Source organism: Armigeres subalbatus, chromosome 3, assembly GCF_024139115.2.
Source record: "Armigeres subalbatus isolate Guangzhou_Male chromosome 3, GZ_Asu_2, whole genome shotgun sequence".
Taxonomy (NCBI): Eukaryota; Metazoa; Arthropoda; class Insecta; order Diptera; family Culicidae; genus Armigeres; species Armigeres subalbatus.
The window spans coordinates 148,108,622-148,136,061 of NC_085141.1; the positions used below are offsets into that span (position 1 = coordinate 148,108,622).

The 27,440-nt window shown below is 45.0% G+C and overlaps 2 protein-coding genes across 6 annotated transcripts in view; one reads left to right on the plus strand and one right to left on the minus strand.

Moving 5' to 3' along the window:
- Positions 1 to 27,440, minus strand: part of LOC134224891 (vacuolar protein sorting-associated protein 16B) — a 92,707-nt gene that overhangs the window by 31,595 nt on the left and 33,672 nt on the right. Inside the window, exons 6-7 of one of the 5 annotated variants that reach the window (XR_009983099.1) lie at positions 23,347 to 23,440; positions 23,075 to 23,270 (exon numbers count right to left, since the gene is read on the minus strand). The exons of the other annotated variants lie outside the window; for them this stretch is intronic. The gene's annotated coding sequence lies outside the window, so the exon portion shown is untranslated. Of the gene's footprint in view, positions 1 to 23,074; positions 23,271 to 23,346; positions 23,441 to 27,440 lie in introns of those variants that run through there. 5 annotated transcript variants of the gene reach the window in all.
- On the plus strand, positions 19,171 to 20,293 carry LOC134224892 (copper homeostasis protein cutC homolog). Its single transcript, XM_062704539.1, has 2 exons — positions 19,171 to 19,907; positions 20,000 to 20,293. The coding sequence occupies exons 1-2, from the start codon at positions 19,359 to 19,361 to the stop codon at positions 20,225 to 20,227; spliced, it is 777 nt and encodes a 258-aa protein (XP_062560523.1). The 5' UTR covers positions 19,171 to 19,358; the 3' UTR covers positions 20,228 to 20,293.

Sequence of the window (27,440 nt, forward strand, 5' to 3'; positions counted from 1 at the left end):
AGGATATTGTCGAAGAACCATCCATAATCACAATAGGTATTTTGAAGAGCCTCTTGTCGGTCGGCAACAAGGTGAAGGCGATAAAAACGTTTGCCGTGCCCTTGTTGACATACAGCATCCGGGTGGTGAAGTGGATCAAGACTGACTTGGAGGCGTTAGAACGAGCAGTACGAGTGCATTCACTAAGCATCGCATGCGTCATCCAAAATCGTCCATTGAGAGAGTCACCTTGCCACGTACAGTAGGAGGAAGAGGCGCCACCGATATACAAACACCATGTGTTTCCCAGATTCAGCAGTTGCGAAGATACTTCGTGGAAAGCCAGAACCGGCACGAAATCTATATCGCTGTGTGTAAAGCTGACCACGGATTCAGTGCCTTGCATCTGGCGCAGGAGGACTATCAGCTGAATTGCGAAATCAAATCTGTTGACGAGATGATCGCATCGTGGAAGCAGACGGAGTTGGATGGGACGCACCCCCATCAACTGGAGCTGGAATATATCGACAAAGCGGCGTCGAATACGTAGCTGGTGAACTCTTCTCAGAAACAGCAGGATTCATGGTAGCCATCCAGGACCGGGTAATTGTGACGAAGAACTATCGGCACTATATATTGCACGAAAACGTGGAGGACCGCTGCAGGAAGTGCAATTCACCAGGAGAGACGATCGAGCATATCGTGTCCGGATGTTCATCCCACCCTACTGTCATCGCCTATCTATCCAATGGGAAAAAATGGTGGCTAACATCTCTGGGGTTAGCGCGCGGTGGGCCCCACTGACAATTCAAAATTAGTAAACAAAAACATCATTTCAGGACTAATTTTCTGTGATGGAGTAATTGTTGTTAAGCGATTTGAATGATTTTATTACTATTATCGTTATATACCACCTATTCCGTGCCGTGAAAAATGTGTTCGATTTTCAATTTAATTGTAATAAGACCGTCATTCAACACAACACAGTTAGTACGGTGCAAAACAAATTTGAATATTTGGTAACAATATTGTATCAGAAAATAACGCCCACAGCAAAATAACAACGTGAATTTTATGCTGGAGCCAGAAGCATAGATGGTGTCATCCGGCTGGTTCATCCTTAGCTGATTCAGCCTATCTCGGTCGTCATAACGAAGTAGCCAAGATTGTGCACCAACAGCTTGCTTTAAAGCACAACTTGGTTAACCAGTTTGTCGGCTACTACAAATATGTGGCTGTCCCAATTCTGGAAAATAGTTTCGTGATGCTGTACTGGGATCGCGAGATCATAACGGATGTCCTCATGCGTGTCAATCGGCCCGATATTGTGGTCTACGACAAAAGGATGAAGCGGGTAACCCTTATCGACATTGCTGTACCGTTAGACCATAATGTTCAAACAACATTCTCCAACCAGATAACGAAGTACCACGACTTGGCGGAGGAGTTGAAGCAGATGTGACACCTGGAGGACGTGCGTATAATTCCGGTTGTTATCTCAGCAACCGGAATCGTCCCGAAATCTCTTCTGATATCCTTAGGAGAGCTGGAACTATCTCATAACCTTCATAGCATCCAAAAGACAGTGGTTGTTGGAACTTGCAGTAATGTAAGAAGTTTCCTGAACAACCATAATTAATACATCCGGCAAACGTTTATTATAGGATTTTAGGTTAACCGGCGAGTGAGATCCACAGAGCCTAAATCCCATCGACATTCAGATTGCCCGGGGTAGGTGAAAATTCTCAGTATGCTTGCTGAGGAAGTGCCAACACTCTATAATAATATTGTTTTGCCAAGGGCGACCAAGCTGGATATATCATAGTTTTAAACTTCTTATTAGAAGTATCTTCACTATTCATAGAACATATGCTACCATATTTTAATAGAAGATCTTCAAAATCTATTAAAAATATGTGTACCTAGGGATCCTATATTAAGAGATGTGGGAATACTTTTCCAGACGATTTAGCAACGCTGTTACTATCGTAAACAAACGCTTCCAGCACTTGCCGTGGCGCAGAATGTTGGAGCACGAACATAACTTTGCGTATAATGGCATTTTCAGATTTCGTTATCTAAAGTTCAACAGTGCATTATCACTAAAATAAAAGTGCAATACAAATGATCAATTGTTGATTCAGTGCTATCTGTTTAGATGTAAACTAAATAAATGAAATGACAAATGATCAAAGAACCATGCATAAACTACAGACACTTCAACTTGCCAATGTAGAACAAATTGTTTATTCGACAAAACTTTTCGTTAAATCTTTTCCATTACAAACGCAATACCTTCCAATCCGCGACAATAACAATGTTCATTTGGCTCAGATTTAGACAGCTCTCAATGCTCGATTGGCTCAAGATGGCCGCTTTCGCATATCTCTGAATGTAGGATCCCTATGTGTACCTATCTCTAAAAACTAATTTGAACATATTATCGTCAATCAATTAATCGGTAAAAGTGTTACAAGATCATTATTTTCATAAAATTGAATGTGCAATATATGCTGATATTTATATTTCTCACGATCGCTCAATTTGATTAGGCCCGTGATCGAATAACATTGCATATATTCAAAGAAATCAAAGATAAACATAATTGAAATTTGATAATCCCTCCATCGATCGGACAGCTTTTCTACAAACGGCAACCATTGAACGATATGGGCACAGGATATGGTTTCGACACTAACGATCTGCGTTTATAAACAGAGAATAAAATCTGTAGGGTGCACTGGACTAAGCCAATTTGTCATATGGCCTATATATAAAAGCGTCGGTTAGCCTTCTTCCATCATTCAAATGGTCGGGGTTCTGCCAAATCGCACCAAGCGCCGATGAAAAATTACCAATTACCACAAGTTTTCGTGTAGCAGATCCAAATGATCACAATGAATCGTATAGGTTATCTTTCCACCCTATGCCACTAACTATTACAATTCAGTAAAAAAGGCGCTTGGTGCGGTTTTGCTGAACCCCGACAACATATAGTCCAATAATAAAATCGTAATTTTCAAGATCGCCCTATCAATGTTTTGTCTCGTGTAACATTCAACATTTCAACATAGCGTTCAACCTATATACAATAGCATTTAGCTGGAATCGAACATTCTGTGTATCGTGTCAGCATTTGCCATGATAAATTTACTTTGGACACAATCATACTTTATAGCTCTCGTTTGCTCAATCGATTCACTCCAGAGCATGAGAGCAGAGCACGTTGTGGCAGATATGAAATTAATTTTAGAACAGAAGTCTCCTAATGTAATGCAGATCGCGTCACTATTTTTAATCAATGAAAGTCTATTAAGGGTCTGTCTCATTTGGAGAATGAAACTAAAATTAAACTTAGGCTTTGGTCCGATTTGCGAATTAATCCTTTATAAGGCAGTGGCAACTATATTGCCACCACCAAATTATATGTTTTTCTGTTTATTAACAAGAGCTCTACTTATTATTTCCCATATAGGGTATCTGTTCCATTATTAATAACATGCACCTATATCAATAACATTCGCTAAACAGGCGATTTAGGCTCAATTTGTGTCGTGTTTTGTTGTTTTCCGGCGTGCTCACTGCTGAAAAAATTCACTATAGTAACACCAACTGTCAAATTTTAACTAAAAGTTAAATGAATCGGTGGAATGGTTCACAGCCTTAGTAGATATGAAAACAAGACAACAGCCGATTTACTGTTTATTTGACTGTTGTATTGTTCTTCATTAGCTTACTTTTGTACCAAATGTTTTAGGTGGCAAGGATCAGCAAATCTTCATTCACTTTTCGTATGAAAAAATATTTCTCTTTTTAGAACACAAATTATTACATAAATCAATACTTCAGAAGAAACGTCTTTATTCAGCGATGCGCAGAATTTTTAATTTGTAACAGAACAAAATAGCCAATTTATGTGATAAGCACTTTATTTATCTGAAAATCTAATGCGAAGTTTGAAAATAACAAAACGCAAGACACATTCTGTGGACCTATTGTAGAATAAATAGATTATTTGCACTGTGAACAGAAGAATATCGCATAGTTATAGCCATTGCTCTTCTTCATGCGGGAGATAATTTTCAGAATGTAAAATACACAATTGGTAAATAACTGTACAATACTTTTTAAAAACAAAATCAAACTGTATCTGATTCAGATCCATATGATATATGAATGACGAAGTTATTTTTCACTAGACAGCCATCTAAAAACAATTAAAATAGCTTTATCGAAAATGTTGTTCAAATATGTCCCACTTGCCCCGTGTATGATAAAATTCAAGGGCAAATGAAACTGACAGATTTTGGCTTTAATTAAAAATTTTGAATCGTTTTCGATGTCACACAATTATTTAGTTGCTCGAAATAATCAATTTTCACATCAATGATAAATTTAGAAACGACTATTTAGTTGGAAATCCATTGAATTAAAATTAAAGTAATAGATTTTCCCGGTAGTTCAAAGTCATGATCAAGTAATAGCATTAGTATGGTGCCTCAAATGATTTTGATTCCAAATATTTTTGTGTCGGGTGAATTCGTTTATAGTTCTGCTTCATCTTCCTAGAACATTGTTGCCATTAAAAACGTTCATCGATTCATCTGAAGTCATAGTATCCACTTACCCCGTATTTCCACTTGCCCCGGGGTACCTTACTTCAACTTATCCTAAAAACTTGTTATAATTTCGAATTCTGTCCCTATTTTCTTTGTTGTGGATCTTTACGCTTTGGAAGAAGTCTTATTTCGTCCGGAGATACGGGTTTGACATCAGAACTTGAAGATTCATATGCGTACTCTTGCCCCACCGGTTCCTACGTATTTTACCCCAAAGTCCCAAAAAATATTCAAGTAGAGTAGAGTGGGGCAAGAGTACGCACTTAGTTTTCAATCGATCATGTGGCCCTTATGAAGCAAGCTTCTGCATATCAAATCAGTGTCGATGATTCATATACTCTTCCTTTATGTTACCCAGTGGAAAAAATATTGAAATTATTGAGATTCGTTATTGGAAAGTTGGAAAGAGTTGGAAAAAAACTTAAAGGTGCAGCGCAATCGGGTTGTACGCAAAGGTGACGTAGGACTACGTAGCTATTCAAAATTGATGGTATTTGCCATAATAATTTGTGTCGTTTTATTAACATTGAGCAAACTGCTCGGAGGCCAACTGAATCAAGAAGTTGAATAGTTGTTCCCAGTTGGATGGACTTTGAGTCTCTAACCGTGGAATTAATATTACTCATCGGCCGCTGAAGCCACTCGACTGGCTTTCAGTCGGGGACATCACAATCCTTACTTTGCCACGTACGCTTACATCGCGGGCGAAAACCAAACGTTTCAAATAAATATATTTGCGTTTGGTTTCACGCCACTTCTGATTCTGCTTATTTCTCCTTTATTTCAGCCATTTTTGAGGATGGTGTCCTCCAAAAAGGTCTTTATGCATACAAAAGAAGGTTGATCCGACAATCCGATATGAACTTTCTTTAAAGTGCAAAACTCAATCGTAACTAGCAAATTTGATAGCGCGACGGAGGGAGATGATGCAATTTCAAATTAATTGCATGGAATCACTAACATCAACCAAGCTACCACGCTAAACCTGATGCCGCCCAAAACAATCCATTTTCGAAATTAACTCTTTCTTTCCATAAAATGCTGGTCCCGAGAAGAACCAATTTTCTTTTCCCAATGCGCCTTTCCAATGACTAACTGCATCTAATCGCTTGTCGAACCCTTGCGTTGCAACTGTCCGACCGCCACTTGATGATTTTTCGCTCAGCCTCTAAAATTTGAAATAAATTTTCAGCATTGCCACACTGCCACCCACTCCTTCGTGCTGCTGTGTCCGTTCCGCTACTCAAATGTCAAACCGCTCGAATCAAAATGGCTCGCGCGCGCCGGACAGCAGCTTTCTTGTATTCAATAGATTAAGCCCGTTAGCCCCTCCCCCTTGTGTGCTGATATGGGTGTAAATAAAATGTGCACTCATAACGATTAATGAAGGGACGGGGCTAATGGAATTACTTCATTAGATATAAGAAAGCTGGTTTTCGGCGCGCGCGAGCCATTTTGATGGAAATTCTGCAGACAATGTCGGAGAATGTTATTTGCCACTGCCTTGCAAGCGGGAAAAAATGCAAAAAATAATGAGATTTTTAAAAATTAGGTTTTACGTAAAACAAATCAAAACAAGATGTTTAAATAAAATGTTTAAATAAAGAAGGATTTTACTACTACTACGCGTGCGAGTCATTTTGAGCGGGATTCCGCAGACAACATACCGTTTGGAGAATGGCAAGCTCTAAGAATCCTATGAAATTTTCTCGCAAGATTCTGAATTGGGTATAAGATGTTGTTTATCTAAGATGCGTTTTGTTGCGAGGAATAACAACAGAAATTTTACTCAAGACGAAGCTTCTTCATATTACAAAACATTATCTCTTAGCATCTGTCTGTCCGAGCGACGTTCACCGATGGGTGGTTGCTGTAGATAGTTTCCACTGAGGTGGCGTCTTCATTGATTTTATACAAAAGCCAACATTTTATACAAAAAAGGTTGATCCGACTATCCGAAATAATCTTTCTTCAAAGTACAAAACTCAATCGTAAATAGCAAATTTGATAGCGTCTCGAAGGGAGAAGATGCAGTAAATTTGAATGGATGGAATCACTAACAGCAACCAAGCTACCACGCCAAACCCGATGCCACCGAAGCAATCCATTTTCCCAATTAACTCTTTCTTCCATAAACTGTTGGTCCTGAGAAGAACCATTTTTCATTTCCCAATGCGACTTTCCAATAACTAATTGCATCCAAAACGCTTGAAGGCACCTTGCGGTGAAACTGTCCGACTGCCACTTTATGATTTTTCGCTAAGCCTCCAAAATTTGGAATAAATTTTCCGCATAGTCACTGACACCCACGCCTTCATGCTGCTGTGTCCGCTCCGCTGCATCGAATGTCAAACCGCTCTTTGTGGAATCCCGATCAAAACGGCTCGCGCGCGCAGAACAGCAGCTTTCTTGTATTTAATAAATTATGCCCGTTAGCCCCGCCCCTTTGTGAATGATATGGGTACAAATAAAATGTGCACTCATAACGATTAATGAAGGGGCGGGGCTAATGGAATGACTTCATTAGATATAAGAAAGCTGGTTTTCGGCGCACGCGAGCCATTTAGATGGAAATTCTGCAGACAATGTCGGAGAATGTTATTTGCCACTGCCTTGCAAGCGGGGAAAAATGCAAAAATTAATGAGATTTAAAAAAAATAGATTTTACGTAAAACAAATCAAAACAAGGCACGTTACATTTTTAGCGAAGAGTCCTAGTTGGAAAATGTATCACAAATGAAAAACATTTTGTTTTGCACTTTTTTCCCAAGCAATTTTGTCAAAAATCCAAAACCCAAATATATAAGAAAGGCGAAGTATTTTTCACGCTAATCACGCTATAATCTAGCACATGAGATTCAAAATAATTATTACCAATGGGAAAAAGTATATCTTTGCCGTCATTTTTCAACGAATTATAACTGAAATCCATCTTCCACTCGAAACTTACGATCTGTTCGTAAAAAGCCGTTCTCAAATTGACTTTTCAATTTTTATGGCTCGAATTCATCTGGGGGATTACTAGGTAGTAAATATAGTCACTACATGGGAAATAATAAGTAGAGCTCTTGTTAATACACAGAAAAACATATAATTTGTTGGTGGCAATATAATGTATAGCCTTATAAATGGTTAAACCGCCTTTTGCGGAATCCAGATCAAAATGGGTCGAGCCCTGGAAAGCAGCTTTCTTGTATTCAATAAATTAAACCCGTAAATTTGAATGGATGCAATCACTAACAGAAACCAAGCTTCCACGCCAAACGCCGATGCCACCGAAACAGTCCATTTTCGCAATTACCTCTTTCTTTTCATAAAATGTTGGTCCTGAGAAGAACCAATTTTCTTTTCCCAATTCCCACTCCAATAATTAACTGCATCCAATCGCTTGTAGACACCTTGCGTTGCAACTGTCCGACCGCCACTTGATGGTTTTTTGCTAAGCCTCCAAAGGGTGAAATAATTTTTCAGCATTGCCACACTGCCACCCATTCCTTCGTGCTGCTGTGTCCGCTCCGCTGCATCGAACGTCGTGGAATCCAGATCAAAATGGCTCGCGCGCGCCGAACAGCAGCTTTCTTGTATTTAATAAATTAAGCCCGTTAGCCCCGCCCCTTTGTGAACTGATATGGGTGTGAATATAATGTGCACTCATAACGATTAATGAAGGGGCGGGGCTAATGGAATTACTTAATTAGATATAAGAGAGCTGCTTTTCGGCGCGCGCGATCCATTTCGATCGGGATTCCGCAGACAACGGAACCGTTCGGAGAATGACAAATTCTAAGAATCCTATTAAATTTTCTCGCAAGATTCTGAATTTGGTTATGAGATCAATCGTAAATAGCGAATTTGATAGCGCGTCGGAGGGAGATGATGTAGTGAATTTTAATGAATGGGATCACTAACAGCAACCAAGCTACCACGCCAAACCCAACGCCACCGAAACAGTTCATTTTCGCAACTAACTCTTCCTTTTCGTAAAATGTTGGTCCTGAGAAGAACCAATTTTCTTGTCCCAATTCCCATTCCAATAACTAACTGCATCCAATCGCTTGTGTAAATTTGCAGCATTGCCACACTGCCACCCACTTCGTGCTGCTGGGTCCGCTTCGCTGCATCGAATGTCGAACCGCCTTCTGTGGAATCACGATCAAAATGGCTCACGAGCTGAACAGCAGCTTTCTTGTATTTAATAAATTAAACCCGTAAGCCCCGCCCCTTTGTGAGCTGATATGGTGTAAATATAATGTGCACTCATAACGATTAATGAAGGGGGTCACGCAGATTCCAGTTCGAGACAGCAACACGTACGGACGTGTTTTTTGCTCGCGCATTTTTTCGAAGTGTTTTTTCTCGTTCTTTCGCTGTTTACGTTTTCGCTTGTCGCGTTGGCGTTATTTTCTCCCGGACCCGTCATGGGAGACTCGGTGGCCGATTCGGTCGCTGGAAAAGTGCCTAAGCGCACTGCTCTTGGAGGCGCGGGTAACCCCTCCAAGCAGCTTTTGCAGAGCAACGTGTTCTCGCCGTTGCCGCTTGATGACGCCGGCAATCCGCCGAAAAGAGGAAGAAGCAGCAATCGCAGCTGCCGCAGGTGCAACCGGAGCGGAAGGAGAAGTGCCCGCCCGTGTTTGTGAAGGGCGATCCGCCGGATTTACGCCCAAAAATTCGCCAGCTGATCGCTAAGGGGCTGAAATGTACTTTTCGGCTCTGCAGCGAGGGCGTGAAAGTGATGCCGGCCAACAGGGACCATCATCAATCCGTCGTGGAGTTCCTCGAGGTCCACAAGTATGAGTACTACACTCATGACCACCCCGGCACGAAGCCGCTCAAGGCTTTGCTGCGAGGACTTCACGACATGAAGGAGGAAGAGCTCCAAGCAGAGCTTGAAAGTTGCGGACTGAAGCCAGTAGCCGTCCACAAGATCGCTCGTCACGACAAGGCGAGGAAATATCGCGACCAGCTTTACCTGATCCATCTGGAGCACGGCTCCACTACCTGGAAGGACCTGAAGCTGGTTGGCGTTATAAATTACACCGTCGTTGACTGGGAGCGATATCGGCCAGTGCACCGCGATGTCACGCAATGCACCAACTGCTTCAATTTCGGGCACGGCACCAGAAACTGCCGCATGAAGCCGCGCTGCAACAAGTGTGGCGAACCCCATCCGACTGACGAGTGCGACAAAATGGAGGTGGCCGATCCCAAGTGCGCCAACTGTGGCGACAAACATCGGGCCACCACAAAGGGCTGTCCAAAGCGAGCCGAGTTCCTGGAAATCCGGAAGAAGGCTTCCACCAGGACCATTCCGAAGAAGAACCGTGTTCCTGTAATCAACGAGGTGAACTTTCCAGTTATCCCGGCTCCCCGTCGTGTGATTCCAATACTCCCACCGCTACAGCCGCACAAGCGACTGGCAGCGGCAGCTGCATCGGTCCAAGCTCCAGCATCGTCGGCACCATCCACCAGCGAATGGCCCCGCTTCCTCCTCCTGGGTTCCGTCGGCAGTCGGAGAACGAAGCCGTCCCACCGGAAGAATCTGCCCCGCTGTACACTCCGGAGCAGCTGATGCCGATCTTCGCGCAGCTCGCCACTCGACTGCGCGGCTGCAAAACCCGATTCGACCAGGTCTTCACACTTGGCATGTTCATCATTGAAAATGGCTGCTAGGGTGGGCCTGGTCAACTGGAACGCTTGCTCGCTAAAGAGCAAAACAATCGAGCTGAAGGATTTCCTTGAGGAGAAGGAAATAGACGTGGCGTTCATCACCGAAACGCACCTAAAACCGGAGGTGAACATCAACATCCCGGACTTCCGCATCGTGCGACTCGACCGGCCGACCAGGGAGGTGGTGTGGCCATCGCTCTTCGCTACAACATCAACTGTCGTCTGCTTCCAAGTTTCCAGCTCAGTGTCATTGAGGCCATCGGTGTCGAAATCACCACTTCGGTCGGCACAATCGCGCTCATCGCGGCGTACTGTCCAACGCAAGCCAAAGCCGGCGATGGATCATCGGCTGCCCTTCGGAGGACATCGTCAAGCTGACGCGGAGGCAAGGCCAGTATATCATTGCCGGCGACTTGAATGCCAAACATCAAGCCTGGGGCAACAGTCGCGGCAATCGAAACGGCACCATCTGGAGCAACGACATGGAGGAAGGCCACTACACGATCCTGAGCCCGGATTCCCCACTCGGCTGAGTCGGTCCGGTGCCCACGCAACGCTCGACCTCTACGTAACAAACCTGAGTGACCACGTCTCGCAGCCGGTTGTATACCAGGAGCTCAGTTCGGATCACTATCCGGTGGTGGCGGAACTGGGCTCCTCGGTCAATCGGCACCAGCAGTTACGGCGGAACTACCACCGAGTGAACTGGCAGCGTTTCCAGCAGTGCGTCGATAACACCGTCGACTACGAGGTGCGTCCGGAGACGCCGGAAAGTATCGACCGCCAGCTGTGCGCTATCGAGGAGGCGATCACGGCGGCCCGAGAGCAACACGTACCGACGGCTCGGCAGGTAAGCAACTCCTTAAACATCGATACACTCACCAAAGATTTGATTCGATTGCGGAATGTCACTCGCAGGCAGTTTCAGCGTACTGGACTGCCTGAGCTTAAGGCACGCTGCAATCGAATCACAAAAATTATCAAGGCCAGAATGGTGGACCTCAAAAATAACGACTTCTCGAATAAGATCCGCACTCTCCCAGATTATGCTAAGCCGTTCTGGAAAATGACCAAAATTCTAAAATCCAAGCCTCGGCCCATTCCACCTTTGATCCCACTAGACAATAATGGCTCTAAGGATCGCTTGATAACTCCTGCAGAGAAGGTCGCTGAAATAGGTCGTCACTTCGTCAGCTCACACAATCTTGGGCAGAACATCGTCAGTCCACACGAAGCAGCCGTCAACGAGCATGCTAACAACATCCATTTGATTCCCAACGACTTCTCGGAGGAGTTGGAGATCTCAGCTGACGAATTGACGGCCTATATCAAATCGTCGAAGAACATGAAGGCCCCAGGCTTCGACAGCATCCTGAATCTCGAGCTCAAACACATGAGTGCTCCGTTCTTTGAGCACCTCTCGCTGATCTTTAATCAGTGTCTCCGGCTTAGCTACTTCCCATCGTCCTGGAAGTCAGCGAAAGTCATCCCCATCCGGAAGCCTGGGAAGGATCCTTCCTCCCCCAAAAGTTACCGCCCCATCAGCCTTCTCTCAGGGTTATCCACGCTATTCGAAAAAGCTATTCATCATCGGTTCCTTGAGTCTGCCGAAAATCTCAACATCTTGCTCGAGGAACAGTTTGGTTTCCGACGCGGTCGGTCAACTGTACACCAGCTGACCCGAGTTACCAACGTCCTCAGACGGAACAAGTTTGTCTCGAAAACATCCGCCATGGCCTTACTCGATGTCGAGAAGGCATTTGACAATGTATGGCATGATGGCCTGGTGTACAAACTACAACGCTACAATCTTCCCAGCTACCTGGTGAAAATCATCAACAATTACCTGTCGGCAAGGACATTCCGGGTCTCAATCAGCGGAGCGAGTTCCAATGCGCACAACATCGTCGCAGGCGTTCCCCAGGGCAGTATCCTCGGCCCCTGCTTTTCAATCTGTTCACCTCCGACATGCCAGAACCTCCAGAAGGCGGCATTCTGTCTCTGTTCGCAGATGACACCTCCATCGTCTACAACGGTAGAGTGATCAGAGCGCTAGTGGCAAAACTCCAACGAGGCCTAGATGCCCTGACATAGTACCTCACCAGCTGGAAGATCTGTATCAACGCGGCGAAGACCCAGGCCATCATTTTCCGCCTGGGGACTGTAAAATCATCCCAAATGGCACGACTGTGGAATGGGCCAATGAGGCCGACTACCTTGGCTTGACCCTCGACAGCAAGCTTATTTTCAGGCAACAGGTTGACAAAACGGTGACAAAGTGTAACGTTTTGTTGAAACTACTGTACCCTTTGATCAACCGCCGGTCGTCATTGTCCCTGAAAATAAGCTTGCTGTCTACAAGCAAATCATTCTCCCAGTGATCGAATATGGCATTCCGGTCTGGGAGAGCTGCGCTGAAACCCACCACCTCAAACTTCCAAAACAAATTCCTGAGGATGATCCTCAACACCCCTCCCAGGACAAGAACATCCGAGGTCCACCGTCTGGCCGGAATAAAACCTTACATGAACGCTTTGGTGAGTGTAAAGAAAAGTTTAGGTCCGTTGCTTACATTCGGATCAGGCTCCAATTAGGGCGCTAGTTCCAATCTAGGTTATCAAATTTCTTATTGTAAATATTAGTGTACATAGTAGTTAGGTTATCAAATTTAAAAACACCTCAGCGCCTCCTAAAGGCCGTCATGATATATCATATTAACACTTAAATAACAATGTAAACATAAAAATTTAAAATTGAAGTTGGAGGGCCAAGCCGGCCGAGCACTGTACATGTAAAAAAATAATTGTAGAACAGAAAATGAAACAATAAAGAAGAATTTTACTACTATTACTATGAAGGGGCGGTCAACAGGAGCACAGCACGCCACAGAGCATTTTTAGTTCGAGACAGCAACACGTACGGACGTGTTTTTTGCTCGCGCATTTTTTCGAAGTGTTCTTTTTTCTCGTTTGTTCGCTGTTTACGTTTTCGCTTGTCGCGTTGGCGTTCTTTTCTCCCGGACCCGTCATGGGAGACTCGGTGGCCGATTCGGTCGCTGGAAAAGTGCCTAAGCGCACTGCTCTTGGAGGCGCGGGTAACCCCTCCAAGCAGCTTTTGCAGAGCAACGTGTTCTCGCCGTTGCCGCTTGATGACGCCGGCAATCCGCCGAAAAAGAGGAAGAAGCAGCAATCGCAGCTGCCGCAGGTGCAACCGGAGCGGAAGGAGAAGTGCCCGCCCGTGTTTGTGAAGGGCGATCCGCCGGATTTACGCCCAAAAATTCGCCAGCTGATCGCTAAGGGGCTGAAATGTACTTTTCGGCTCTGCAGCGAGGGCGTGAAAGTGATGCCGGCCAACAGGGACCATCATCAATCCGTCGTGGAGTTCCTCGAGGTCCACAAGTATGAGTACTACACTCATGACCACCCCGGCACGAAGCCGCTCAAGGCTTTGCTGCGAGGACTCCACGACATGAAGGAAGAGGAGTTGAAAGCTGAGCTCGAAAGTTGCGGATTGAAACCGATGGCCGTGCACAAGATCGCTCGTCACGACAAGACGAGGAGATATCACGACCAGCTTTACCTGGTCCACCTGGAGCACGGCTCCACCACGTGGAAGGACCTGAAGCTGGTCGGCGTTATAAATTACACCGTCGTTGACTGGGAGCGATATCGGCCAGTGCACCGCGACGTCACGCAGTGCACCAACTGCTTCAATTTCGGGCACGGCACCAGGAACTGCCGCATGAAACCGCGCTGCAACAAATGTGGCGAGCTCCATCCGACCGATGAGTGCGACAAGATGGAGGTTGCTGATCCCAAATGCGCCAACTGTGGCCACAAGCATCGTGCTATAACCAAGGACTGTCCAAAGCGGGCGGCGTTTTTGGAAATCAGGAAGAAGGCCTCCACCAGGTCCCTGCCGAAAAAGAACCGAATTCCTGCTCTCAACGAGGTGAACTTTCCGGCCATCCAGGCTCCCCGGCGAGCGATACCAATTCTTCCACCTTTGCAGCCACACAAACGGCTAGCGGCTGCTGCAGCATCAGTTCAAGTTCCAACACCATCCACCAGCGATTGGCCCCCGCTTCCTCCCCCTGGATTCCGTCGTCAGGATAATGAGCCCCTTCCGGCCGAGGGCGACCCACCGCTCTACACATCGGAGCAGCTAGTTCCGATTTTCACCCAACTGGCAACGCGACTACGCGGTTGCAAAACTCGCTTCGACCAGATCTTCACCCTGGGTATGTTCGTCATTGAAAATGGCTGCTAGGGTGGGTCTGGTCAATTGGAACGCTTGCTCACTAAAGAGCAAAATCATCGAGCTCAGCGATTTCCTTCAGGAGAAGGAGATTGACGCGGCTTTCATCACCGAAACCCACCTGAAGCCCGAGGTAAGTGCAACAATTCCGGGTTTTAGGTTGGTGAGGTTCGATCGAACAAGCTCCAGAGGGGGCGGAGTGGCAATCGCCTTGCGAAGCACCATCGCCTGCCGCCTGTTGCCGGACTTCAAGCTCAAACTCATCGAAGCCGTTGGAGTGAAAGTCACCACTTCTGTCGGAGTCGTCACTCTCATCGTGGCTTACTGTCCCACACAAGCCAAAGTCGACGATGGCTCGTCGGCTGAGCTACGAAGGGACATAGTCAAGCTCACTCGGCGGCAGGGCAGTTCATCATCGCCGGAGACCTGAACGCAAAGCACCAATCGTGGGGAAACACCGTCTCCAACCGGAACGGAGTCGTCTGGTCCAACGACGAACTAGAGGGCCACTACACCATCCTGAGCCCTGACAGCCCTACCCGGTTGACACGGTCCGGGGCCCATGCTACGCTCGACATCTACATCACGAACATGTATGATCACGTTTCCCAGCCGGTCGTCTTCCAAGAACTGAGCTCGGACCACTATCCTGTGGTGGCTGAGGTTGGATCCTCAGTAAATCGGCACGAGATAACAAGGCGAAACTACCATCGAGTGAACTGGCAGCGGTTCCAGCAGTGCGTCGACAATTTCGTCGATTACGAGGTGCGTCCGGAGACGCCAGAAAGTATCGACCACCAGCTGTGCGCCATCGAAGAGGCAATCTCGGTGGCCCGGGAGCAGCATGTCCCGAAGGCTCGGCAACGGTAAGCAACTCCTTAAACATCGATACACTCACCAAAGATTTGATTCGATTGCGGAATGTCACTCGCAGGCAGTTTCAGCGTACTGGACTGCCTGAGCTTAAGGCACGCTGCAATCGAATCACCCATTCCTCCTTTGATCCCACTAGACAATAATGGCTCTAAGGATCGCTTGATAACTCCTGCAGAGAAGATCACTGAAATAGGTCGTCACTTCGTCAGCTCGCACAATCTTGGGCAAAACATCGTCAGTCCACACGAAGCAGCCGTCAACGAGCATGCTAACAACATCCATTTGATTCCCAACGACTTATCGGAGGAGTTGGAGATCTCAGCTGACGAATTGACGGCCTATATCAAATCGTCGAAGAACATGAAGGCCCCAGGCTTCGACAGCATCCTGAATCTCGAGCTCAAACACATGAGTGCTCCGTTCTTTGAGCACCTCTCGCTGATCTTCAATCAGTGTCTCCGGCTCAGCTACTTCCCATCGTCTTGGAAGTCAGCGAAAGTCATCCCCATCCGGAAGCCTGGGAAGGATCCTTCCTCCCCCAAAAGTTATCGACCCATCAGCCTTCTCTCAGGGTTATCCAAGCTATTCGAAAAAGCTATTCATCATCGGTTACTTGAGTCTGCCGAAAATCTCAACATCTTGCTCGAGGAACAGTTTGGTTTCCGACGCGGTCGGTCAACTGTACACCAACTGACCCGAGTTACCAACGTCCTCAGACGGAACAAGTTTGTCTCAAAAACATCCGCCATGGCCTTACTCGATGTCGAGAAGGCATTTGACAATGTATGGCATGATGGCCTGGTGTACAAACTACATCGCTACAATCTTCCCAGCTACCTGGTGAAAATCATCAACAATTACCTGTCGGCCAGGACATTCCGGGTCTCAATCAGCGAAGCGAGTTCCAATGCGCACAACATCGTCGCAGGCGTCCCCCAGGGCAGTATCCTCGGGCCCCTGCTTTTCAATCTGATCACCTCCGACATGCCAGAACCTCCAGAAGGCGGCATTCTGTCTCTGTTCGCAGATGACACTTCCATCGTCTACAACGGTAGAGTGATCAGAGCGCTAGTGGCAAAACTCCAACGAGGCCTGGATGCCCTGACAGAGTACCTCACCAGCTGGAAAATCTGTATCAACGCGGCGAAGACCCAGGTCATCATTTTCCCCCACTCCAAATCCCCTAAACTTGTTCCGCCTGGGGACTGTAAAATCATCCTCAATGGCACGACTGTGGAATGGGCCAATGAGGCCGACTACCTTGGCTTGACCCTCGACAGCAAGCTTATTTTCAGGCAACAGGTTGACAAAACGGTGACAAAGTGTAACGTCTTGTTGAAACTACTGTACCCTTTGATCAACCGCCAGTCGTCATTGTCGCTGAAAAATAAGCTTGCTGTCTACAAGCAAATCATCCTCCCTGTGATCGAATATGGCATGCCGGTCTGGGAGAGCTGCGCTAAAACCCACCACCTCAAACTTCAACGAGTGCAAAACACGTTCCTGAGAATGATCCTCAACACTCATCATAGGACAAGAACATCTGAGGTCCACCGTCTGGCTGGGATTAAAATCATACATTGACGCTTCGGTGAGTGTAAAGAAAAGTCCAGGGTCCGTTGCTTGCACTCGGACCAAGAAGCGCTTAGGGCGCTAGTTCCAATCTAGGTTATCAAATTTTTATTGAAAATATTAGTGTACATAGTAGTTAGGTTATCAAATTTTAAAAAACACACTAGCGCCTCCTGAAGGCCGTCATGATACATTATATTTTAAAAATTAAGTAGAAACATAAAAATAATAATAATAATAATAATAATTAAAATTGAAGTTGGAGGGTCAAGCCGGCCGATCACTGTACATGTCAAAAATAATTATAGAACAAAAAATGTGTAAATAAAGAAGAATTTTACTACTACTATGAAGGGGCGGGGCTAATGGGATTACTTCATTAGATATAAGAAAGCCGCTTTTCCGCGCGCGCGAGCCATTTCGATCGGGTTTCCACAGACAACGGACCGTTCGGAGAATTATGAATTCTAAGAATCCAATAAAACTTTCTCGAAAGATTCTGAATTTGGTTATGAGATGTTGTTGATGCGTATTGTTGCGAGGAATGACAACAGAAATTTGACTCAAGACGAAGTTTCTTCATATTACCAAACATTATCTCTTGACATCTGTCTGTCCAAGCGACGTTCACTAATGGGTAGTTGCTGTAGGTAGATAGTTTTCACAAAGTGGCGTCTTCATGGATTTTATACAAAAGAAAGTTGATCCGAAATAAACTTTCTTCAAAGTTCAAAACTCAATCGTAAATAGCGAATTTGATAGCGCGTCGGAGGGAGATGATGTAGAAAATTTTAATGGATGGGATCACTAACAGCAACCAAGCTACCACGCCAAACCCGATGCCACCGAAACAGTCTATTTTTGCAATTAACTCTTTCTTTTTATAAAATGTTGGTCCTGAGAAGAACCAATTTTCTTTTCCAAATGTTCCTTTCCAACTAACTCACACCACAATTTGTAATAAATTTTCAGCATCGGCACTGGCGGTGCGGGATCGCCACAGTGCTATTTTTATGGTCAACCTTTTCTTAATATGAAATTTTGGTTCGTTGAGGTTGAATGATCTGCAGCAACACATCGAGCACCACTACCAATGCGATGGATTTTCTTTGAAAATGTTAATAGCGTCTACGTGATGCTGTGTTCTCTCCGCTAAGATCGCTTTGATGCGTCTGCTATGCGTAAAATCTTGTTCAAACTGAGGATTAGATCCAAACCCGCAAGTGATTGATTTTTGATGTCTGTGCTAGTGATGCATGTACGTGATTGGTTAGTTTACCTATTTCTAAACTTTTTATCAATTATCGATAATAAATAGTTAAAAATCAGTATTTTCAAATACAAAGAAGCATTGACTCATCCTTGATCGAATGGTCCAAAATTGAAAATCCATCGAGAAACGGCTTAGATATTAAAGTTTAAAGTCTATCATATTTTCGTGACGGTCCCAGATTTTCGCAATCGTAAAGTGTACCCCAATATAGAAAACACAGACGTAGTCCTACGTCAAAATCTTTTTAGGATTGAGCACCATGACTTTTCAAACATAGTGTTTTTTGGGACACTCTGCAGACGGGAATAGGGGGTGCTGCCTAAGTGGTCCTTCTCCCTATACGGCAAAACAAAACAATATTCATGATTAGTTCAAGACAAAATTTTCAAAACGACTTATCTGCTTTTGTAAACAAAGATTCAAACGACGATTTGACGAATCTGATAGCTCTCCCACGCAAACCAACACCACCAATAGGTAGGTGAAAGTTTCCGCTACCTGTTTATGGCAGGGGTCTGCGAAGCGGCCATGTTTTTGATGCCAGCATCAAAATCATCGATTAATTTAACACGAAGACGTAATGATTAGTCATCGAAAACCTCCCATTGAAAATATGTTTCAAATATCGTGATATTTTGGCCTTCGCCAATCGCCGATCGAAATATGAAAATTTATTAAAGGCTCAATAGTCTTGTTCAAACACACCTCGCATTCATACTTTCGCACAAGTTCTCGAAAAATGGTGAAAAATATTTAGGTCCATTTGGAAAAAATCAGTTTGGAATAATGGTTTGTTTACAAAATAGAATTGTCAGTGGGAAACTCAATTTCAATAGAACAATGGGAAACTCAAAGATGTTGGCTATTGTCAAACGTAGTGGGTAGGATAGGGGGTGCCAGATACCTGGTTTATGGTGTTGGTTTGCGTGCGTGAGCTATCAGATTCGTCAAATCGTCGTTTGAATCTTTGTTTACAAAAGCAGATAAGTCGTTTTGAAAATTTTGTCTTCAGTTGCTTCGTGTTGACCTGAGAGTGTTGACTATACTTTATTTAATTGGATGATAAATACAAATTTGTGCTCCAGTTGTTTACGAGCTTTTACGAGTACCCGACCATGTCAACACTTTTAGAAATCTGCATCGACTCCTTCCAGTCTGCTGTGGCTGCGATTCTCGGGGGAGCTGATCGTCTGGAACTATGCACTGCCCTGAGTGAAGGCGGTTTAACGCCGTCCGTTGGATTGCTTCGTGAGGTACGCGCTTTCGTCGAGCAAAATAGCCAACATCGGCATGTACTACTGTACGCGATGATACGATGCCGCAGGGGAAGTGATTTCTGCTACAGTGGACCTGAGATGCGGATCATGCTACACGACCTAGCAATACTAGCGGAAAACAACGCCGATGGGTTTGTGTTTGGAGCGCTTGATGAAAATGGAGATGTACATCGAGCGAACTGCGAGTTGATAGTTGCAGAGGCGTTAAAACATAAGAAGGCGATAACATTCCACAGGGCATTCGATTGCACTAAGCGAAGTAAGATGCTGGCGAATTTAAAACTGATTGGATCGATGGGATTCACAACACTATTGAGCAGTGGATTGGAAAGTACGGCCATGACAGGAATCGAAAATTTGGTGGAAATGACAAACTTCATCGCAAATGTATGTTGCTTAAGGGGTTTGCTTTGTATATATGTCATTATATATACAAATTATATTATATATCATGTATGCACCTGATCTTTTTTTTTCAGAACAGTGAACTACAAATAAGTATTATGCCCGGGTCAGGAGTGACGCCGGATAATGCACAGGAAATAGTCCAACGAACAGGATGCAAGGTGATTCATGCATCTTCTCGGTCACAGATAAAGTGCTCCAAAGAAGCTGTGCTTTCAATGGGTGGGAATACAGCTGACAGCGAAGGCTTACTTGTGTGTGATGAGATGATTGTGAAGAGAATCAAGAAACAAATTCGTTAACTGAAGGCTAAAAAAACATGATACGCAAACTACCCCAAACTTTAATAAAATTTTACAAATAATTTACTTTTTGTCCGGAGTTATTTCGCCTATTTTTGTCGTAGGACTAACGGCTTTCTTCACTATAATCGATGTCATTTAAATTTTTGGAAATCGAGAGCGTTACGTTGAAAGGGAAGATTTTGAACGTTACTAGCGCCATTATCTTTCGTTGGGTTTCGAAGATTTATATATCAATCGACTCGGACACTCACCAGCACGCTTTATCGCGTTGGCGTTATTTTCTCCCGGACCCGTCATGAGAGAATCGGTGGCCGATTCGGTCGCGGGAAAAGAGCCTAAGCGCACTGCTCTACCGCTTGACAACGCCGGTAAACCGCCGAAAAGAAAGAAGCAGCAATTGCAGCGGAAGGAGAAGTGCCCGCCTGTGATTTGCACCCGAAAATTCGCCAGGTTATCGCTAAACGGCTGAAATGTACATTTCGGCTCTGCAGCGAGGTGATGCCGGTCAACAAGGACCACCATAAATCCGGCGTGGAGTTCCTGGAGGTCCATAAGTATGAGTACTACACTCATGACCACCCCGGCACAAAGTCGCTCAAGGCTTTGCTGCGAAGACTTCACATGAAGGAGGAAGAGCTCCAAACAGAGCTTGAAAGTTGCGGACTGAAGTGTACAAGATTGCTCGTCACGATAAGCCGAGAAGATATCGCGACCAGCTTTACCTGATCCATCTGGAGCATGGCTCCACTACCTGGAAGAACCTGAAGCTAGTTGCCGTTAGAAATTACACCGTCGTTGACTGGGAGCGATATCGGCAAGTGCACCGCGACGTCACGCAGTGCACCAACTGCTTCAATTTCGGGCACGGCACCAGGAACTGCCGCATGAAGCGGCGCTGCAACAAGTGTAGCGAACCCCATCCGTCTGACGAGTGCGACAAAATGGAGGTGGCCGATCCCAAGTGCGCCAACTGTGGCGACAAACATCGGGCCACCACAAAGGGCTGCCCAAAGCGAGCCGAGTTCCTGAAAATTCGTCCACCAGGACCCTTAAGAAGAAGAACCGTGTTCCTGTAGTCAACGAGGTGAGCTTTCCAGCCATCCCGGCCCCGTCGTGCGATTCCAATGCTCCCACCGGCAGCGGCAGCTGCGTCGATTCAAGCTCCAGCAACATCGGTACCATCCACCAGCGAATGGCCAGCGCTCCCTCCTCCTGGGTTCCGTCGGCAATCGAAGAACGAAGCCGTCCCTCCGGAAGAATCTGCTCCGCTCTACACTCCGGAGTAGCTGATGTCAATCTTAGTAGAGGACTACCGGTCTAATGAGCGTTTTGTAGATTGTCAGTTTGGTACGGCGGCGAACTCTATTCGATCGGAGCGTCTTGCGGAGTCCAAAGTATGTACGATTTCCAGCCACTATGCGTCTGCGAATTTCTCTGCTGGTATCATTTTCGCCAGTCACCAGTGAGCCCAAGTACACAAATTCTTCTACCACCTCGATTTCGTCACGACCGATGCCAACTCGCGGTGGGTGGCTCACATTGTCTTCTCTTGAACCTCTTCCTATCATGTACTTCGTCTTCGACGTGTTGATGACTAGTCCGATCCGCTTGGCTTCCCTTTTCAGTCTGATGTAGGCTTCCTCCATCTTCTCAAAGTTACGTGCCATAACATCTATGTCGTCGGCGAAGCCAAATAGCTGAACGGACTTATTGAAAATTGTACCACTCGTGTTAATCCCTGCTCTTCGTATTAACCCTTCCAAAGCGATGTTGAATAGCAGACACGAAAGACCATCACCTTGCCGTAACCCTCTGCGGGTTTCGAAGGGACTCGAGAATGCCCCTGAAACTCGAACTACGCACATCACCCGATCTATCGTCGCCTTGATCAACCGTATCAGTTTATCCGGAAATCCGTTTTCGTGCATTAGCTGCCATAGCTGGTTCCGATCGATTGTATTATATGCGGCTTTGAAGTCGATGAATAGATGATGTGTGGGCACGTTGTATTCGCGGCATTTCTGCAGTACTTGGCGAATGGCGAACACCTGGTCCGTGGTGGAGCGTTCGCCCATAAACCCCGCCTGGTACTGCCCCACGAACTCCCTTGCAATTGGTGCTAGTCGACGGCATTTGGGAGAGTACCTTGTAGGCGGCGTTCAGAAATGTGATTGCGCGGTAGTTGCTACAATCCAGCTTATCGCCCTTTTTGTAGATGGGACATACGACACCTTCCATCCACTCCTGCGGCAAAACTTCCTCCTCCCAAATCTTGGTAATGACCCAGTGCAGCGATCTAGTCAGTGCCTCACCACCGTGTTTAAATAGCTCTCCTGGTAGTTGGTCAACCCCAGGGGCTTTGTTGTTCTTCAGCCGGCCAATCTCCTCCTGGATTTCCTGGAGATCCGGAGCCGGTAGAATTATGTCCTGCGCGCGTTCCCCCAGGTCCATCACCATACCGCCATCTTCGTCTGCCACATCGCCATTCAGGTGCTCTTCGTAGTGCTGCCGCCACCTTTGGATCACCTCACGCTCGTTCGTACACAGAAAAAAAATCATTACTAAAATTAAAAAAGTCGTTCGTAAAATTAAAAAGTTGCGTTGGTTCTTTTTCGTAGAGAGTTGTGTATGTTCAAAATAAAAGTACACGGACTTTTGTTTCACCCATGGCTCAAAAATTCCGTACCACTCTAAAATTAAAAGTTTGAACATTGTAGAATTGTCAAACCGTAATGCTTACACCCTTAAAAATAAAAGTATGTTTTACTTTCGAAATCAAAAGTTTGGACTGTTATTTACATTCATTTGAATTTTCTTTTCTGAATATTCAATTAATTTATCTAATCATGTTTCGAAACATTATTCTTTATTTAAAATCATTATGCTCTCAAAAAAGGTGGTTGATTAAAACGGGGCGAGATTAACGTTTGCTGGGACTGATGGACCGCGTTCGTAAGTTTCCTCGTAGAAACTGTCACAACTTCTGCGGACTTTTGCTGGAATGGAATGCTCTTCCGAGTCTTCCGTCGTTTTTCGGTATCTAAAGAGTCAAATGAAGCAAAATAAGATTATTGTGTCATTCGTAATCCAAATGTTTAACAAACTGTTTTACCTACCTTGTTTTTGGTGTTTTTCTTCAAATACATTTCCTGCCCAACTGGGGTTGTCTGTTCGTCAGGCATGCTCGTAAAAACTGGTAACATCCGCTCGCTGTGGAAAATGCATAATCAGGTTTCACTGTTTACCGGAAAGAATTTTGGTATCTGTCTTACCTTGCAGAAGTTCTCGTAAGGAATCGTAAGCAGATATAGCGAAACAGCGAAACAGTAAATAAATAAAAATGTTGCTCTATGTGCATAACTTAGGCGAAGCTGACTATTTTGGTTTTGTTGAAATCACTGGTACTGGTCAACGTCGTCATGATTTTGACAGCCAGCGTTGGTGATATGATAGTTGTAAAATTATTTTTTGAAAAAGAGAACTTTTAAATGTGCTCTAAGTTAAGGTAAAACATACTTTTGATTCAAACAAAACACTTTTCTTAGGATCAATTTTACTTTCAGTTCAACGAGATCTGAACGCTTTTTACAATGAAAGTGCAAAATATTTATTGAAACAATTTTTATTTTTTCTGTGAAAGAAAGTTCCCGTTTATGTCCTTAAACATATCAGGCTGTGGCACGTGGCCCTTACGTGAACGGTTCAACTTCTCATAGAACTTTTGTGTGTTATTAGCGCGGTACAGTTGCTCCGTCTCTTCACGGTCTCGATCTTCCTGCTGACGCTCTTTCATCCGGAAAATCGAGTTTTGTCTGTTCCGCGCCTGTTTATATCGTGCCTCGTTCGCCCTCGTGCGGTGTTGCAGCAATCTCGCCCATGCTGCATTCTTCTCTTCTACTAACTGCTCACATTCGCCGTTATACCAGTTGTTTCTCTGATCTGGGGGCACCGTGCCAAGGGCAGCGGTTGCGGTGCTACCAATGGCGGATCGAATATCTCTCCTGCCATCTTCAAGAGACGCTGCGCCTAGCTGCTCTTCTATTGGGAGTGCCACTTCCTGCTGCTGCGCGTATTCTTGGGCTAGTCTACCGTCTTGTAGCCGCCCAATGTAAGCCGCGGCGTTGCGAATAAATTAGTTTTAATTCAACAATTCGTGCGCGTTATATTCCCTGATGTATGGATAACAATCCGAAACACCATCGGGGTTACCGCGGTACAAAAGTGGCGACGAGAATTCGCGAGTGAGGGTAGTTTTTCCATCGCAAAAAGGAAACTAACCCATCATTTCGTCACCCGCGCGAAAGAAACGCAAGTGGAGTGCGATGGCCGACGGTAGTGAGCAAAGTGGAAGGAATGGTGTCGACCCGCCGGGAGCAATTAATCAGCGGCAGCAAATTAATCCGCTGAATATTCCCGCACCAGTGGTCCACCAGCAGCACAGCAGCCAAATTTCGTTCCCGGAGTGCAAACACACCACCAGCAGCCGTTCGTTACCGTTTCTACTGCCCAGCAGCATATGCAGTATATAGCTTTCCCGCCCCACCAACAGCAACAGTTCCTTAATAGTATTGCATCGTCCGTCAATGTACAGGTACCACCAAACCCGGAACAAATCCTTAACTCCTTGGCCAGCAACATAAAGGAATGCCGGTTCGAGACCGAAAACAACGTCACATTCGCTGCGTGGTATTCCGGTTATGACGATCTGTTTGAGAAGGATGCGGCTAGGCTGGACGATGAAGCGAAAGTTGGGTTTAACCGAACACGAAAGGTATGTAAGCTACATATTACCTAAACTTCCGAAGGAATTTACCTTCGCGCAGACAGTAGCAAAGCTCAAGTGCCTTTTCGGAGCAAAAGAATCGGTAATCAGTCGACGATACCGATGTCAAATCGGAGAATGACGTTGAAATTCGGACTCGTCTCCTCACAAAAATCGAGGACAACAATGACGTCACGTTAGGGCAGCTTTCGGAGGAGTGTCAGCGCCTGTTCAACTTGAAACATGACAGTGCTGTGGGAGTTCATAGCACGTACTTTGGATTTAGATACTCCAAACCTGGGAGCTGCGGACTCGATCGATTCTAATTTTCAAGATATTTTGCTTGAAACCCGCAAATTTCCTCTCAGTGTTCAATGTACACGCTACGATTTTTCACATTGAATTATCATTATGTTTATCTTTTAAAAATTAATTTCAAAGATTTCGTCGATTTACTGCATTGCATAAATTATTGTGCCGATCGTAAAATTAAATCATGCTGTTCACTTTTAAAAATTCCTCAATAGGTTTGAAATTACACCAAATATTTGAGTTTTATTAGAAATAAACTACAATTAGTATGAGTTGATTTACACGTGTACTCTCTCGTCTCCGCTCAGAAGGCTCACAAGCTCTCTCGATGCGATGGATACTTTTTGACACCTTGCTTTGGAGATTTTTTGACAATCGTTTTGACTCTATCCGCAGCTCCCAGCTCCAAACGTTACTTGATTGCTGTTTGCTATTCTGGCAACACGCCAGCCTTGCGACGTTACAGCAACACGATTATCATCGCAGTAGCCTGGCACCTAGCTTGGTCATTTCACATCGTGTGCGTCGTCCGGGTAGGTCGTGAATTGGGGCGATTCTTCCGCAGCAGGAAACTGATACACCACAAATGGCGATCCTGCCAGACTTTTTCTATTTTTTCAAAGAAAAAGATAAATTTCCTGGAATTGTTTTCGTTGTGGAAGAATCGCCCCTTGAACACTGTAACTTTTCTGAATATTTTTCTAACGAGTCGGGAAAAGTTTTGGTGCAAAGTGTATCGGTGAGTATAGTGCTGCAGTGAACTCATTTTGCGAGCAACATAGTTGGTTAGTCGTCATTTTGCAGACGTCTGATTTTATTTAATCTTTACGCAAATTGGGAAGCTATAAAACAGATCGACAATGCTGGTTGTTTTGCAAAGAAGCAAATGACGCCTTGACGGATGCCCAAATGTTGTTGTTTTGCAGTTTTGCAAATGTCATGCTGGCCTAACCAAGAACCTGCAGTGCGCAGTGGTGATTGTTTTGCTTCAAAGCAAATGGCACATTGACAGATGCCCGAGTGTTGCTGTTTTGCAGACGTGCGGTTCTCTCGAATCTCTGCGCAAATGTCATAGCGGCAAAATCAAACCCAAGACTGTGCTGGTTGTTTTGCATAGAAGCAAATGACGCATTGACGGAAGCCTAAATGTTGTTGTTTTGCAGTTTTGCAAATGTCATGACCTGATTAAAAACTCGGAAGTGCTGGTTGTTTTGCTTCAAAGCAAATGGCGCTTGGACTGATACCCGAGTGTTGTTCTGCAGGTATGCGATTTTATTGAACTGCTGCGCTAATAGCCTAACAGGTTCTCCCAAACTTACGCGACGCAACAGTCGCGACATGATTCTATCGCATGGCGATAGAGATTCTGTCGCCATTAGTATGGAAGCGTAGATAGAACATTGCCTGCAGTGACCCAACGATAATAGTTGTCGTCATCGCGACGATGAAATCGCTTAGGTTTGTGGGAGACTAATAACAAAGCGGCAAAATCAAAAACAAGACAGTGCTGATGGTTTCGCTTTGAAATGAATGAGACTTTGACGGATGACCAACTGTTGTTTTGCAGACGTGAGATTATCTCGAATGGCTGCGCAAATGTCATAGCCGCTGAATCAAAAACACGTCAGTCCTGGTTGGTTTGCTTCAAAGCAAATGACGAGTTGATGGTTACCCGAGTGTCGTTGTTTCGCATTTTTGCAAATGTGATGACAGAAAAAACTTTCAGTGCTGGTTGTTTTGCTCCAAAGCAAATGGTGCATTGACAGATGCCCGAGTAATGGTGTTCTGCAGACGAATCTTTCGAATCGCTGAGCAAATATCATAGCGACAAAACCTAAACATAAGCTGTTTATTTTGCTTCAAAACAAATAACGTACAGATGGTGACCCGAATCTTGTTTCGCAGCTTTGCCAATGTCATGGTGGCGAAACCAGTGCTCGTTATTTCGGAGCAAATGCCTTTTATGAAGGAAACAGAAGGACAGAACTCAGCAATCGAATGAAAGAGAAGCATTTCTATTTTTATTCTTCAAAGATGGATGCACTTCCAGGTATACATATTACCAAAGAACCAAAATAACCCTAACGAAGGACGAAAAATGTCGATAACGTTTGGTAATAATGTGTTATAACACAT